The sequence below is a fragment of the Schistocerca nitens genome, chromosome 9 (genome assembly GCF_023898315.1).
Source record: "Schistocerca nitens isolate TAMUIC-IGC-003100 chromosome 9, iqSchNite1.1, whole genome shotgun sequence".
NCBI classification, from domain to species: Eukaryota; Metazoa; Arthropoda; class Insecta; order Orthoptera; family Acrididae; genus Schistocerca; species Schistocerca nitens.
In genome coordinates, this window is record NC_064622.1 from 413,686,956 (window position 1) to 413,703,665 (window position 16,710).

General features: G+C 33.2%; 1 protein-coding gene across 1 annotated transcript in view; it reads left to right on the forward strand.

The window, feature by feature from the left end:
• LOC126203093 (protein still life, isoforms C/SIF type 2) overlaps positions 1-14,260 on the forward strand; it is a 582,152-nt gene extending 567,892 nt beyond the window's left edge. The window contains exons 18-19 of the mRNA XM_049937336.1: positions 1,812-2,057; positions 13,368-14,260. Of these exons, the coding sequence (XP_049793293.1) occupies positions 1,812-2,057; positions 13,368-13,594 (473 nt within the window). The 3' untranslated portion in view covers positions 13,595-14,260. The remainder of the gene's footprint in view (positions 1-1,811; positions 2,058-13,367) is intronic.
• Positions 14,261-16,710: the final 2,450 nt, after the last annotated feature.

A 16,710-nucleotide genomic window follows, 5' to 3' on the forward strand; every position in this document is an offset into this window, starting at 1 on the left:
TATAAAATTTTTGCAGAATGAGTCACTTTTTTTAAAAATTTGTTTATGTGTCTGTTTATATGGTGGCTATCTACAGGCTAATAAATGGCACAGTGACTGAGTGAGGTACTCTTATAATTATGTCACCTTTTACATTAATCATGCCCATAGAGCCCATCAAGAAGGGGTACTTACAGACTGCTTAATGCTATTCATGCATATACCAGCTAAACTTATGTATCAAATCTGAAAGGAGGTGATGTGTTGAAAAAGTTGCTATTTGCTCAGTTCCGTTGCCATGTGGCGTACATCATCTACTGCGGCACAGTGGTTATAGCCACTTTCCAACAACTTGTGGGTTATACTGGTTTGATTGATGTCTCCTAAAGTTATTTATCATTTAACAATTATAATCTCTGGGAGGTTCTGTGACTGACTTATTTATGGATTGGTGCATTTTACTACAACATTCTTTGTAAGTACAAAAAAAGCTCCTTCTGCTGAGAGATGCAAAAAAGTTCTGTGTGTACTTCATGCATGGTCAGTTAACTTGGCTTCAGTGTGAAGGGTTGGTTCTTGTGAGTATTAGTGTTAGTTCATAACTGGTACTTGATTCCAGATTCTATGTGACAAAAGTTCAGTAGTTGCTATTGGTAGCCTGATATTTACCTGGTAACATTACCCCTTCATGCTGAATGTCATGAATTTGCATCATACCACCGCTGTGCTAATAACTGGAAAGTTAACTGTTTTTGAATGCCAATGTCAGTAGATGCTGATTCTGTGTGGAGCTACCAATGCTTCCGACAAGTGCTGCATTCTCCTGAGTGTTTTGGGTACCTCTAAAGCACTACAGTTTTTTATTTTTGTCTTTCCTCTAGAAATTTATTCAGATATTAATGGATTAATAATTTGGTTACATTAATAATTTTCAAATAATAGTCATCTGCAATTAAAATAATAAAATACTTTTGAGTTTAAAGCTGCATCGAACACTAAATAGTTAACCACTTGACGTGGCTTGAAACCTAATAACATTCTATTAATGGATATCACCATGAAAGCATGCATTCATAAATAGTTATCTAAAATTGTATATACAAAGTTATTACAATACATTATTAACTATCAAACAGCTTTACTGTGAACAGTACTACTTGCCAAGTAGGTAACAGAATCAGATAGTCATATAATTCATAGGAAGAGTGGCTACAGAGGTATGATTTTTGTGTGTGTGTGTGTGTGTGTGTGTGTGTGTGTGTGTCTACAGGAAAATTACTTTTGTGAATTGTATCATGACAGTGCCTTAGATCAGCTGAAACTGATATTTATTATTAGCAGAAATATCATTAAGGCATAAATGTATCGGAATGAGAGTGTAAGAATTCAAAGACCCTTAAAAATGCCACTGCAATGAGTGTTGTCATCGACTTTTCACACGAGTTCTACTGCTCTCTTCTTCAGAAGAAGTACTTTTTAGTGCACTGCACCAAAAGAAATTCCATGAAACAATGGAGAGTGAAACTGTGCACAGTATCATCATCCTCATCATCATCATCAGCAGCAGCAGCAGCAGCCAGCTTGATCACTTGTGATGTGGCCTCTTCAAGTTGGCATGCAACATATGATCCCTGCAGGTTCTCCCATTTCTGCTGATCTTGAACTTTCCATTGTCAATTCAGTCTGGCTATCTGCAAAATATATTGTACCAGTAATAGAGCACATATATTGTATTACAAGCCTTTCTTGAAACAATACGTACAACAGTGGCTATGAATCTTTGCCAAAAAATCCAATATAATACAACATTTTACAATTATGTTATGTTGCAGATGAAAGTCATGAAAAAGGTAGTGGCAAACAGCATGATTTGGATCCAGGAACAAAGTCTGAGGGAGAAGAGGATTCAAGCCTAGTTGCAACAGCAAAAGGGAAGTCGACTCTAGGGAGAACACCAAATCACCTTACTCTGAGTTCTACGTCAACCCTCTCAGCGGGAAGCACTGGAAGCCAAGCAAGACTGATCCAATCATCCCATCAGCCTGAGAACTACCAGCCACCAACAGTTAAAGATTTAGGTAAGCAGTCACAACTGCTCAGACCACCTACAACTTTACCACAGCCCACTTGCCTGCAGTGTTACCTTGCTGGCAATTACAAAACTGTATGAGTGTAAGAGAAGCAGTAGTGATTGCACATTAACCACAGATAGACGCACTTACTTAAGTCAATAAAGTATTTCATGTGGATATACTTAGCAGTTTACTGGCATATTTTGTGAATTACATAAAATATTTTATTTGTATATTTTGTTAATTTATAATTAGTTTGTAGTCTGTAATGTTTCATGTGTATGTTGCCATGTAATGTATGGACATATTATACTGCAGCTTGATCATATGATATGGAGTAATATTGGCTTCCTCTTCTGGTTATTGTGTCTGACACTCCTTTCCCCTTGGATTTCTATGATTCATTTCATTTTTGAATTCATTTCAGTTTCTTAAATTCTCCGTATCTGTTTCATTGGTAAATGAATTCTATACCCACTGTTAAAGAAAAATGTTACAATGTGATTAAGATTGACCTTGATCTTGAATGTATGATGAAGAGCTCATTCAAATTATCAATAAAAATTCATTACACTAACTGCCTTTTTCTGTATTTTTGCGAAATCTGGTAGATCATTCAGGACAAATTATTCTTATTTCATGATATTTATTTAACCAAACCAAATGTCTCTTAATTGTTGCTATGAAGACACACAAATCATTTTTTGTTGATAGTAACATCAAACTCAGTATGTTTTGTTGTCACTATAAACAGCATCTGTAATATATTTTCAGCATTTAATTTTTATACACTGTATTTGGGTATAATGTTTTACTTAAACCTCTCTTCCCCTAACAAATAACAACAAAACTTGAGTCAGTATGCAGTGAGACAACTTTGCAAATACTTTCCTCAATTTTAAAAAGACAAAATATAAGAAGCCTTCTGAGTGTGGTCACTATTGCTTGAATTTATCTGTGTATCAGATCATAACCACAGCACTTTGTAATTCAGTACCTAGTTCTGTGTATTTACCATAATTATTCAATAACAAAAGACACTTCTAACGTTTTTAAGCTACTGAGGTCACAATCTTTAGCAAAGTTCTATTTTGTCCATCTGTCATATGAGTAACTATGCGATCAAAAATTAATATCATGGAAATTTTCATGGATTTTGAATTTGGAGTTCTTTTTTGGTCTGTCAAGCAGTTGCTCTAAGTCTTCATGGGATAAAAATGTTACAGTGTTGGAGGGAAGAGTGAAAACTTTGTCACACAGATCACATGCTTCAGCAATTAAATTTTTAGGTTTACATGAAAGAGTCTTTAGACAGCTTAGCTAAAGAGGAACAGTACCACACAGTATTTTCCATGTTTTCATCTCGGTTTGTAACCATTAAAAAAATCCATCTCTGTCTTAGTTTCAAAAGAATATACCTTTTCTCGCTCAAAAACTGCCAATTTTAGATGTCACAATATATGCCAGGTTTATCAGTGTGAAGTTCATTTCAGATAACAGTATGGGAAAGGCACTGAAGAATTCTTCAAGCTTAAAAACTGCTTAAGAGCTATTATATAATGCCACATGCGGTAGTGCATATTTGTCTGTTGTTTATGTGATTTTGTGGAAATTTTTCCATATCAATTGCTACTGCTTCATATAAAGCATCAGGAAAGTTTAATGTTAAAATGTACAATATGCATGCTTAATTAAATGTATGATACTTAGATGCACTTATTTAAGATATACACATTTCACTTACAGTTCATAGTAAAAATGTACATAAAATTCTAAATAATATGAACTGTTGTACAGTATACACAGTGTTGTTGATAAATGTCTCTGGCTTACTTTAAAAATTAATGACAGGAAAATCTAATTTGCTCTGGCGATGTTATATTTGAAGCTTTCATAAGGTCTTTAAATCTTAGGCTACTATGTACTTCTTGTATTGTTACGCATGAAAAACAAACTAGTAAGCCAGATTTAGCATTTAATAGCAATACAAGCAGATATAAAATTGTGAAGGCATTTAACAATAAAAATGTTGTTTTATCAGGATAAATTCTTATTTTTAATATTTGGAGTTGATAGCATAGCCTGCGCTAAGCTCTCTGCAAGTTTATGTCTTCATTCTGCAAAGACATTGCTCATAGACACAGGTTAGCTGAAATGTCTCTCTTTGCATAATCTGTTTGTGTAGGTAACAGAGCTCTAGATCATTTACTTTAAGAGCTATAGTGCAAACTGTTAAAGGAAGTATGTTTAATAAGGTGTTTAATAAAATCATATTTGTTGCTTGTTTCACAGATGGTTCAATAGACACAGTTTATTTAATTTCTCATACTTATTGTAAAACGAAACATGTAGGTAAAAAAGTGGGAGTGCATTAGCATGTACAGCTGTAGAGTGGAAGTCAAAGAGCTGCACACTGAATGTCAAATTATCTGCATTTCGTCACCTTTCATAAAAAGGTTCCTGTTATAATGCATACATTGTTCCAGTTATGAAAAATAGCTCATATTTTATAAATTGCATCCAGTTACATACAAAACTGTACACAATTCTTGAAATTAACCTGGCTTAAAACAAGTGTAGGGAAGTAAACGTCCTGCTGGATGTATTACGCATATAGGAGCTTCACAAAGAAAAGATGTGTAAGCTTTTCAAGTTTGATATTGTTTCATTTGCTGTCATCACTGTTCTAAAAGTGAAGGTTTGCTTTGTTCCTTTAAGAAAAATAACAGATTAAAAAGAAAAACTATTTTAAATGGATAATTGTTTCAGTGGCAGGTAATTTTGTCCAAAAGTGAGTTTCAAGTTTACTGCCATAATCTCATAAATACATTACAGTATGCTCATCATCTAGAATTCCATTCTTCTTAAGTCAACAAGTTTAACATTTAAGCAATCTGGAAGGATGCCTTTATTGGATATTTAGTGTGTGGCTTCATTGTCATTATTGTTTCTTTCAATTTGCTGCTGCTCTTCTTCTGCACTGAGTCTACTTTACATGATCATAGTATAGTCAGTGATCAAAATTTTTTAGCTGTTGCTTCAGTTTTCTTTAGATCTATTTTACCAACACACTGAATTTGTTGCAGTCGTGCATTTTTGTATTTATTTATTTTTTTTTTTTTTCTGATATGACCTGATAACATTTGTGAGTAATTTTGAATCTGCTTTTAATCAACATATTTAGACTGAGGCATTAAATGTGTATCTTGTGTTGCAGGACTAAAAGCAAATCATTGTACAGTCATTTGTATTCCAAATTTCACACCAATTTATACTACTCGTCTGACATCACACTGAATCAAGGAATTAATTACGGTTAAATACCTGTGGGATTTATGTTGCCTTGTGTGTGTAGTTTTTTTTTTTTTTTAATATGGGAGTGTTTTTTTTATGAGGATAGGACAGGTGGTCAGCTCTGACCAAACTACAAACTTCCTTCTTCTGAAAATGAAGATGATACTCTACACAAATGTGAGGGTGCAGAGAAGTATATGCAATGGAAGGATGATTGCAAGCTTTATGAGTTTAACTGGGACATTTAAATTTAGACTTTTAATATTCGACTTCAGGGCAAAACTGTGCTAATGGGATATTTTCATTACATGTTTTGTTAAAAATCATGGTATGGAAATCTTTCAAAGTATTTTGACCATGAAACGAGTAAAGTAAAAAATGCTGCTGAGCACCTGTGGCTTTCATCCATAAATATTGTATTCACAAATAGAAGTCCTATAACATTAGCCAAAACTATACAGCGAAACAGAAAAGAATACATTTCCGGCGACTGAAAGATGGGTGTTGCAGAACAATGAAAGGAATCAAAACGCTGTGAAAACAAGCCTAGTGACTCCCAATACACATCCTGGAGCATACAAAGTAATCGGCAGAAGAGTCTAAGTTATTATTCATGTCAATTAAGTTTTTTCTGATCAATACCAGCATTAATTTCTTTCTAGTGCATTTTCCTCAGGAGACATGAACTGGAAGATATGGTAGAGTTTTGATTTGGGTTATGACACATCTACATATCAAAGAACTTTCTTTATGAAAAGAAAAGATCCATTTTTGAAACTGTGAAACAGAATTTTTGTCCATTACTTGCCTTCAGGAGACCAAAAAAATTTCATACTGCTTATAGATACTGTTTTAGCTTGCAGAACTGGTAGTGTCACGTTCTTTCATTTGTGTCTGTCAGCAGTACTAAATCTTTTACCCCCTGACTAGCCGTTCTCTCTCGCAGTTTCATAGTTTCTTCAGATCAATTTTTGAGTTCTGTGATAAAAAGATTTGCTATGCTAGGAAGATTCAAAAAGTATTTTCCTCACATCATTTACTTTATTAACCTTAGGTTATCATTTCAGATTCCACAGATACTCCACTCTCTGCAGTTCTGCTGTAGAATTCAATACCACCCCCTCCCCACTCAAGCCCTCCCCCTTTTCTGTTCTCCACCTCAAACTTTGGCACTCACATCTGAACTCCTTACTACACTCACAACAATTTGTTTCCAATTCTACTTGTTTAAATGTAGTTACTATAGCATTAATATAACGCATATTACTGATGTCAAAATATTTTAACACTCCACATGGCTGTTACATTGTAGTTTGATTCCTGGTTGAATTTCATTTATTTTATCTTACTGTTTTGTCTCATATGCCTACCATTTCTATTGTTTTCAGTACCATCTGAAAAGTTAACTGAAGAGTCTAAAGCCAAATCAATAGGTGTTTATTTTTCCCCTGTTTCAGTTCAACAGAAAGAAAAATATATTTTTTCTATAAAAATATTGTACTCTCATTAACAAGTTCCTACAATAATTAATACCATAATGGTATTGTTCCCTGACAAAAGTAATATTATATATGTTTATATTTTGTTTCCAAATACATGAGTTTTCTTTTAAACTATCTAAATTTTCTAGACTTTTCATTTCACAGGTGTCACAGACTATGGAAATTTTTTCTTTCTCGTTTAAAAGGATAAATATTAAAGTGTACCTGAATTGAATCTCATTTCACATTAAATTTACTTATAATCATTTTTCATGTAAATGTCCTTTTACATATCTTAAAAATACAACAAAAATTTTGCCTGGGTATAATAATTTTGATGGATTCTTCTCTCACCAAAAGCTCATTCCTCTAATATATGTTCATGATCTATCATTTTTTGGTTTATTGGGCCATCAACAGGTACCCATTATTTTGAAAGATTCTGACCTTACTGAAAAGTAATCATTCCATAATGTTTGAAGGCTTATGCTTTAATACAATACATTCACATACAATGTACTTAACAAAATCAACTGACTGATTAAGGGGCAATTATCATGATATTATTAAGATAAAAACAAAACATAGAATAATAGTTAACTCTCAACACATTGCCAAGAATCCAGAAAGACCGTTTTGTCTCTGGGAATATCAAAAATTATGGAAATGATAGACTGCTACTCACCGTAAAGATGACAGGTTGAGTTACAGAGAGGCACAACAAAAAAATTGTTACATACTAAGCTTTGGCCAAAGCCTTCACCAGAAAAGAAAAAATACGCACACTTTCACACAAGCAAGAACACCTTACATGCACACAGTTGCTCAGGCCAGCCAGAGATAGCAGTCACATGTGCATGAAATATGTTTGCTTGTGTGAATGTGTGTGTGTTTTTCTTTTCTGGTGATGGCCTGACTGAAAGCTTAATGTATAACAATCGTTTCATTGTGCCTGCCTGGAACTTAACATGTCATCTTTACAGTGAGTAGCAATCTTCCTTTTCCATAATTGTTGATATTCCAGCCAAGACTTTCCCCTGTTCCTTTTTGTCTATGGGAATGGTAATAAAATTTTCACAGCACCATAAACTGTGTCAGAGATTTAAACTCAAAAATTGGCTTTTATGTTTCATATACAATGCCCTTTGCTGTGTACATACGTCATAGACCAATACAAAATTGTACACTGCCAGTATCTGTCTGCTGGTAAAATGCATTCTGCATGTTGTTATTATTCAAGGTCAATCCTTTAGTTGTCTGACACCCTTTCTTTCTCTTAGCTTCCCTTTCCTCAGCATATTCTGTCAATCTCATGTCCTTTGTGTCCTGTTTGCGTATAATATAATTTTTGTCAAAACTGTAAAAAAATTCATTTTGGTTCGCCTTGTGCTGCATTCTTTGAGCATCTATCTTCTTATCGATCTTTCAAGTTTTTCTTTTATTTCACATACAACTGTTGCCATTGTGTTACTGTTCAATTAAAATGTTCAGAACCATAAATATTTTAATTTCTTCAAAAGGTATTACATCATTTCCTGCATTTGATTGCATGGTCCTAAGCTATTGTTGGGGGTATTCTGGCTCATTCCTTTAGACATGCTCCCTCCTGTTTGTTCTGTTAATAGTCCTTTTCAGTTATCATGTAAATGAGCTTTAGTTCTGCAGCTGTTATTAATGATTGTGTAGTGTAGTTGTCCACCGTACTGGTATTTCTTATTTTGTGTGGTAAGTATGGATTGTTCATCTGTTGGAAATCTCAGTGGGAATGTCCATTTATGATTTCTTTGTATACTTCTGACATGTTCCTGTTCTATTACTGTAATTATTATTACCATTCTTACTACTACTATTATAGCTACTAATACTCAAGGTATCCTGCATGAAATATTTTTGTACATAAATTTCAAGTTTGCTCAAACCTAAATGGCAGTTTCATGTGCTCCATATGCATTTTGTTTGTACACTTAATAGAAAACAAAGCATGTGTTCTTACTCTCCCGAATATAAAGGTGTTGTCTTCTGTATTTTATATTAAATTAATGGTCAGTTTTCACCAACAGTATAGTACCTCGTATATTAAGATGCACATTGTGTATCAAAGCATGCTCAGGAGAAGAAAGGAGAGAAGAAAATTTGAAGAAATAAATATTCTCATTCCTTATTTTTTTCTTTTCCTTCCAAAAGCAATGATCTTTTTAAATTTAGATACTATATTATCTTTCTCTGTGTGAATGCGTGTGGTATTCATTGTATGTCTGATAAGAAAAAAGTTGGTGAAATAGTGTGACACCAGTGACTTTTAAAATCAAGAACTTTTGAAAGACAGACAAACAGGTCTATACATTTCTTTGAGACATACCATTACTTTACTTATCTCCGTATGACACAAACAGTAATTTCTGGAACTGCTAAAACAAATTACCCCATCTGTTAGTGAGGAGGTATTGCTGGTGCCTCTGTTATGTGCATGATTCCCTTACTATGTAATACATGTTGAAATTTAAAAATTATTATGTAGAGTTGTTTCCCATGTTTAGTCTTCCACTTAACTGAAAAGTTATTTATTTCTTATCATAACCTCTTGTCATTAATTTTTTCACTAAAGTGTTTCTTATCTTTTGTCCAGTTTCAAACTATTCTAATGATAAAAGAAATTATCACACAGAAATTACAACATATCAATTGTTTAAGGAGGAACAGTAAATATTTTACAAGATAGTATTATAGGCTTATTCAAATAAAATGTTCCATATAACATGTCCCATTTTTTATTGTTTAGAATGAAATATCTTATTGGCTAGAATGTAATCCAAACAAAGACTTACAGAATGTGTTCATCAAAGACAAATAATTAAGTATGGTATGTTACAGTTAGGAAATCATCTACTATGTTTTCTACAAGCAACAGCAGCAGCAGCAGTATGTGCATTACAAAACTCATACACAAATACCATATCAACATACTCAGCATTTGTGAATACATGTGGCATGCTTAAACAATACAATACAATTGGCTAACAAATGACAATCACAATCACAGTTGAAAAATTCTGTTATGTAAACTCAGTCACAATTTTACAGCCTGAACTCTGAAATAAATAAATACATTAAAAAGACAGTTGATGAATAAATTCAAAACAACTGGAGTATGAACGCATGAAACGAAATTTTACCTGTGTGTACAATTGTATCCCTTTAAAAAAAAAAAAAAAAAGGACACATCTTATATGGGATGTTTTATTTGAACTAGTCTGTACTACTAGCTCCTAAAATATTTACTACTAGGCTTTTCCTTGTGGCTTTGCCTGCGTATGTGTTCAATACAAGTCCTCCCCCCCTTCTACCCCTCTTCCTCCTTTGTCCATCCATCTCACCTTACCACCTCTACCTTTCTATCTCCTCCTCCCCCTCTTATTGTCCATCCCCTCCTCCCCCCTCCCTCTGACCACATCCATATCTTCCTCCCCTTCCTCTGACAATCTTCCTCCCCCTCTCTCTTTCCATCTCTGCCTTCTCCTTCCCTCTGAACATATCCTCCTCCTCCTCCTCTCTCTTTCCATCTCTGCCTTCCCCTTCTTCCTTTTCCACCCAAACACTGCCCCTCTATACCTTCCATCTTCATGTATCTTCCCTTCCTTCTCTCTTTCTGTCCATTTCCTCCTCCCCCTCTTACTGTCCATCCCCTCCTCTGTCCATTTCACACTGTTCGTAGTCATGCTGATCGGCACATGTAGCCCAGCAATATGAGTCAATATAGCAGGCCGATACTACTCCCATGACATGCCTGTCTTGCAGGGCAGGCAGTACATCACAGGCCCGAGAATCATTTTAAGCTCCTGATCTACAGGCCATCATATGAAGCAGGTCGATAAAACAGGCCAATGCTGTTCCAACACAACATGCCTCTCATCACGGGCAGCCAACATATTGGGCTCCAAAATATCAATCTTGCTTCTGCAAAACAGGTTGATTTGACAGACTGATACTGTTCCCATACAACATGCCTTTGGGCAGGGCAGCCTATATGCCAGTAGCTGGAAAAAACACATTTTTGCCCATATTGCCCTTCTTATCGGAGGTGGGAGGCTGATGATCCTCATGAGGCTTGCTGCCTCTGTGCCAAAATTGGTTGAAATAAATCCAGTAGTTTGGGAGGAGATCCCGGATGACACACATACACTCTGCCTTTTATATGTAACAGTTTTATTATTCCTCCTGATACAACATCTACATATATAAGAATGAAACTTCCATTTTAAAGTGTAAGAGGCCATTATTATCCATATTACTTGGAAATAAAATATCATTTGTATACAAAGAACATAAATTTAAATATAACTAAAAATAAAAAATTATGGAAAACAGGAAAAATGAAGAACTATTTTTTCTCAATAATAGACAAAATCTCACTTTTGCCAACAATGTGATAGTAAGTATGCAGCAAGAAATTCCGTCTTGCCTGAGAAAGTGTAGAAGAAAATGCATAAAATGGTTCTTTGTTTAGTAACTGTATTATAATATAAAGAAATAAAAGCAATATATGCAGAACACAAAGTTATTAGATATAAACAGTATCAGTAATATAAAACAGAAAATTACATTATTAAAAGAAATGATACATTGCTAAGCAAACATTGGTTGTTCCTCAGAGAGTGTAGTCTGCTATATGTATATTTTGAGTGATGCTCAATTGAGCTATAAGGTGTAAGGAATTCGGTGGTCATTTTTGTGTTTCTCCAAGCCTGGCTACATGTCTTTATCGGAAAGTACAGCCTGTGTTGCAGTGATTAGTTTGGATTTGGCCAGATATATTCAGAAGACATATTGTAATATTTTTGTTAAGTAATTGCTTCCTGGGCCGTTATACAAAGTTATGAGGATGCATATGCATGTAGTGAGAGGCCAGAGTTTCGAATTTCTTCTTCTAAGATCCAAAGCATTTATATTTTCATAGCATCTTTTATGTAAACTGTCCTTTTATTCTAAATGTAATAAGTTTTACATCATCTGATAAATCGGCATCCTTATATTATGTGGTTTTGTTACCCAATTATGTTTTCCACTGCCACCAAAACAATAATTCCATTTACAGTTTTTAATCGTGGTAATAATTTCTTTTAAGAACTTAATTATCAGAAGATCAATTCTGGTAATTATTAACCTGCAGCCCTCTTAAAGAGTAAGCATGGCTAAAAGTTGTAACTAAAGTTTAATCATATGAGATTTGCTCTTTCATGACTACTTAAATGTTTTTTGATAAAATTACAGTAAAAGATCTTATTGGAAACAAACTATCCTTCACACAAAAAGTCAGTTTACCTGTAATTTACTAAAATTATAACACATCACACATGTTATAAAATTTTACTTTGAATTTTTTGTTTTTGTGTTGGCATTGAGGTGTAGATACTTCCTGTGTTATTTTGATGGTGAAGAAATATTCATGATTATTTTCTTCCTCCTGAGAAGCTCATAGAATGTATCCTATTTTTCATTTTAACTATTTAATGTCTGTTGGTTTTCAACAATCTTAAAACAGTGATGTTCACTACAGAGTTCTTAAATCACTAAAACCCTCAAAATTTTGTTTCTTTAAAGAAGAATGACTATATATTAAAATGAATAAGCAAATAAAGCTGAAAGTTAACCAAAAGATTTTGGTTTAAATTGTGTTTAAATAAGGAGCTGGATAAGTGAAATATATCATCATTCACTGTCAGAGAATGTCTGTCAGAAGAGATTATTGTGACATATGATACCTAATAAAAGTTCTGCAGTTTTTCAACTTTATCTACTCTTTGATATGATTCCTGACAGTCTCTTATAAAGATAGTGTATGGAACTTGGTAACATAAATCCTTGTTGTTTTTCCATAATTGTGGCCCTTTCAAAATGGTTTATAATTTTATCATCAGCATTGTTATTAAAATATTATCCAATAAGCTCCTTGACTTATAAATATCATTTGTATAAAACCATCCACTTGAAACTGATGGTTTCTAAATTTTACATTGATTAAAGATTGCACTCCCAGTCACCATCAAATATGCAAAGGAAATAGAAACACACATGGCTAGCATTTATTATGTATCTAAGTAAATAAGTATGTAATTCAGCTTCTTTAACTTTGAACTTTTCAAGGTTAACTGAATCCTTGCTTAAGATAAAAAAAATTTCTTACAATGTTAAATAAATTTACAGTTGGTTAAGCACCAATAAATCAGAACCAAATGTACACATACATCTATATTATTGAGGGGGTAATTGGAAAATGAGTTGCTGTTCATGTTTAAAAGTTCCAAATATACCAATATGTTTGGCATAAAATATGTATATTTAAGTAATTTTCGAAGACATAGTAAGATATATTCAGAGATAGAACATCATTGTATAAGAATTAATTTCAGAAGGAGACAGACAATATCAAGGGTAAATAATGCCATGAAAAGCTGTATAATTTTCAAATGGTATCATTTATGTGACAATATAACCAGTACTTCCATTTAAACCAATCTCTTACTGGTTGACTTTCTCATTGTAGGATCACCCGTGTGGAAACCAAGAGACATGGTAGGCCTAGGTGAAGCAACCACACTTCCTCGAAAGGGTAAATCCTCCTCTACCTCTTCCTGTTCAGATAATACAGCTAGGGACAGAGAACGTTGCTTAGTGTTTGATTACCCAACTCCAACTCGCAAAGCAGAAGGCCAAAGCAGCACACATGAAAATGCATCATCAACATCCTCAACCAGTGCACAGCAGCCATGAAGAAAGTCGAGCGCTCGCATAGGTAAATTGCAGTATTAACATCAGTCAAATGGCTCAGCATATCTTAATAATTTGCATGCACTTCCAGTGAATCATTCAGCATAGACAGAGGACATGAGGCTGTTCAAACATTAATCACTTGTTGATTCTGTTAGATAATGTTGAATTATTCTGATCCAAAGATACAGGGAGCAGGATACCATTGCTGAAATCATACAAAATTTAAATATAAATCTTTGAATAGTTCAGTAATGAAGGTTGTTATGAAAGAAGCTGAATGATTCATTAAAAATAATGTGACCATCAGCTTTAATAGACTTTTTTGTCTCTGGGAGCGTTTGGCATGTTAGATAAACTACGGAAGTGCAAAACCATCATGTCTTGGAGCAAAATTATTAAGATTGTAAACCATAAAATATCTGCTAAGATAAGTAATGCTAGAGCATTACAGCCATTGCGAGCGCACTGAAAAATATACTATTTTCAAACCACACTTGGCCTATCAGGTAACGCACATAAAAAAAGGTTTGATTGTAACTGCTCAAATGTGTAAAACTAATTCTTTATCTAGAACATTCCACTGGGAAGCTCTGTTTCGATGATTTATTGCATTGTTGATTTGTAGCAGCTGCTACTTACTGATAAGTGAATTATTGGTTCACCAACAACCTGGTTCAATATGTTTTCTTGACTCTGTTTATTTAGAATTACTCTAATGTACATTTAAGACAAAAATCCCACAGCAAAAAAGACTTATCATTCTTTAGTGAAAAAGTGATTTTAGTTGTGAAGCAATGTATTGGAAATTTATCATCACATGTAAAATAATTTTATAGACACACATCAATCTGAAATGTGGAATTATTTATATGTTATGCTATTTTCTCAGTTGCATTCCATAGATCATATTTCAGTAATAAGTCAAAGATTAAGTATGAAATATCATCAGTTTTATTAATTATTTAAGGAATATAAAGAATGTTAGGTTGTGTTGACCAGGAGAAACTGAATGTGTTCTTGGATGATTTCTTGTGTAGGAATTTGCAGATAGATGTGTGCTAAATTATGCATAAAATTTATTTATTGAAGATAATTTACCTGCTTTTAAGAAGTGTAATGTGCCAAATTTGTTCATAATTTGGGATGTATTGTTGATATTAGTTGTAACTGTTATCAGGGAAAACAATGATAATTTATTGAATTTAGACCTGTATTTTTTGTTTTGACACAGAATACTCAAATTTATTTTGTTTCCATAATCTAAATGTGCAACAAACATGTGAATCAGTTGCTAAATGGATTAATATTTTTGTTAGCAGAATGAAGGGAGCTTAGCACAACAAAATGTTAAAATTCTTATGTGAATATGAGATTTTATAAGATGACTTTCTCAAACAAGCCTTGTGGCTAAAACCTGGAGAATGTAGAGCTTTAAATATGGGATGTGAGTCTTGGTAAGAAAGATACTATATTGAATAATATGTATGAAACCAGGGATTAATTCAAAATAATAATAGGAACAATTGCAATATAATTTTATACTCTGTCAGTACCTAAGCCTTAGAGGGGTGTGAATTGAGAACTTAATGAAAATATAAATAAATGTAATTGCACAATTATACATAACAGACACTATTATAGAAAACTTATCATCATTTACTAATGGTCTAACACATTAAAATACCAGAAGCCCACTGTTGAGCATTGAAGCCCTTGAATAGAAGAATTTTTTCTATTCAGTGGAAAGAAATTCCTGTTAAAGATAAACCAAAGTTTAATAGTATGGTATATGTATAAATAAAGATCATAGTATAATAAATATGTACTCATAATATTTCACTTTTCAAAAGTTTCGTTCAGGTTGTACAAATCTGTACAGTAAAATTTGCTATGTAAGTAATGTGGAGTCATAATCATATCATTACACACTAACAAAGACTGTTATATACAACACTGGGAGCTTAAATATGTGATGTCTATTCACATCTCTCCATGTAAGAGCATGGACTTAAGACTATCACTTTCAAGAGCATAAAATCATATTGTCACTGTCATCCACTGTTAATATTTAATTCAGTTTCATTCCGCAACAGTATTCCTGTAGCTCCCATTTCGATGCTTACATTGAAACTGATGTAAGCACATTTTGTACTCAGTAATTACAAAACTGAAGAGAAACTTAACACTATTGATTAATTGAGAATTTAGAGCCACCATATTACTCAACCCTTAATTTTTTTCTTTCACTCAACTTCTTTATATTTCTTAGCCCTTAGTCCCATGGAATTTATGTGAGAGACGGCTGTTTTAAAAAGGAATTTACAAAATCAGCAAATAGAAGATAAACAGGTGCAGAAAATCAAGAGGTAGTATCTATTTTGTATGTGATGTGAGAGTCCATTTCCTGTAAAATACTGTTGGCAGTGATAATATCCTTCATATATTTGTGATACAGAAATATATGGAAAGCAGTAGCATACACAAAATAAGTCTTTCTTTTTAAGGAAATATAAAATTTGGCAAATGGACAAATCTTAAAAAAGATGCCATAAATGTTGACTGTTACTGATTAACAATCATTAACAAATATTATTCTGAAATCAAATCCAGGAGATGTATGTATTGTTAAATCTTGGATTTTTAAAGATTATTCGTAAGTATGTTACAGAAGGAGTAGTTTAATTTTTAGGATTGTTACCAAATAAGAAGGGTAAATTTAATTTAAATCAAGTCTGAAGTATGTAGCACTTAACATGACAATGATCTGTGCAGGACAATTTGTTAGTGTCTTGCACTATGCATGATAGGGCCTACATAAAATTGTGTGCATCAAGCACCTGTTGAATTACCACAAAGTATATCTAGCTCAAATTTGGAATGGTATTTTTTCCTGTAATTTAGTGAAAGGCAAAGAACTGTAATATCCTGAGTATTACATTTAGCTTTACTATAATATGCTGTAAATTTGGATTCCTGTCCTTTGTCCTACCCAGTTCCTTTCTTACTGAATTAATAATTAGCACACAAAATCCATATTTCATAATTTTGTAAATAGTGTAAAGCATCTCATAAAATCATTTCATACATTACAAGTGCGAAAGCCATAATCATTTACG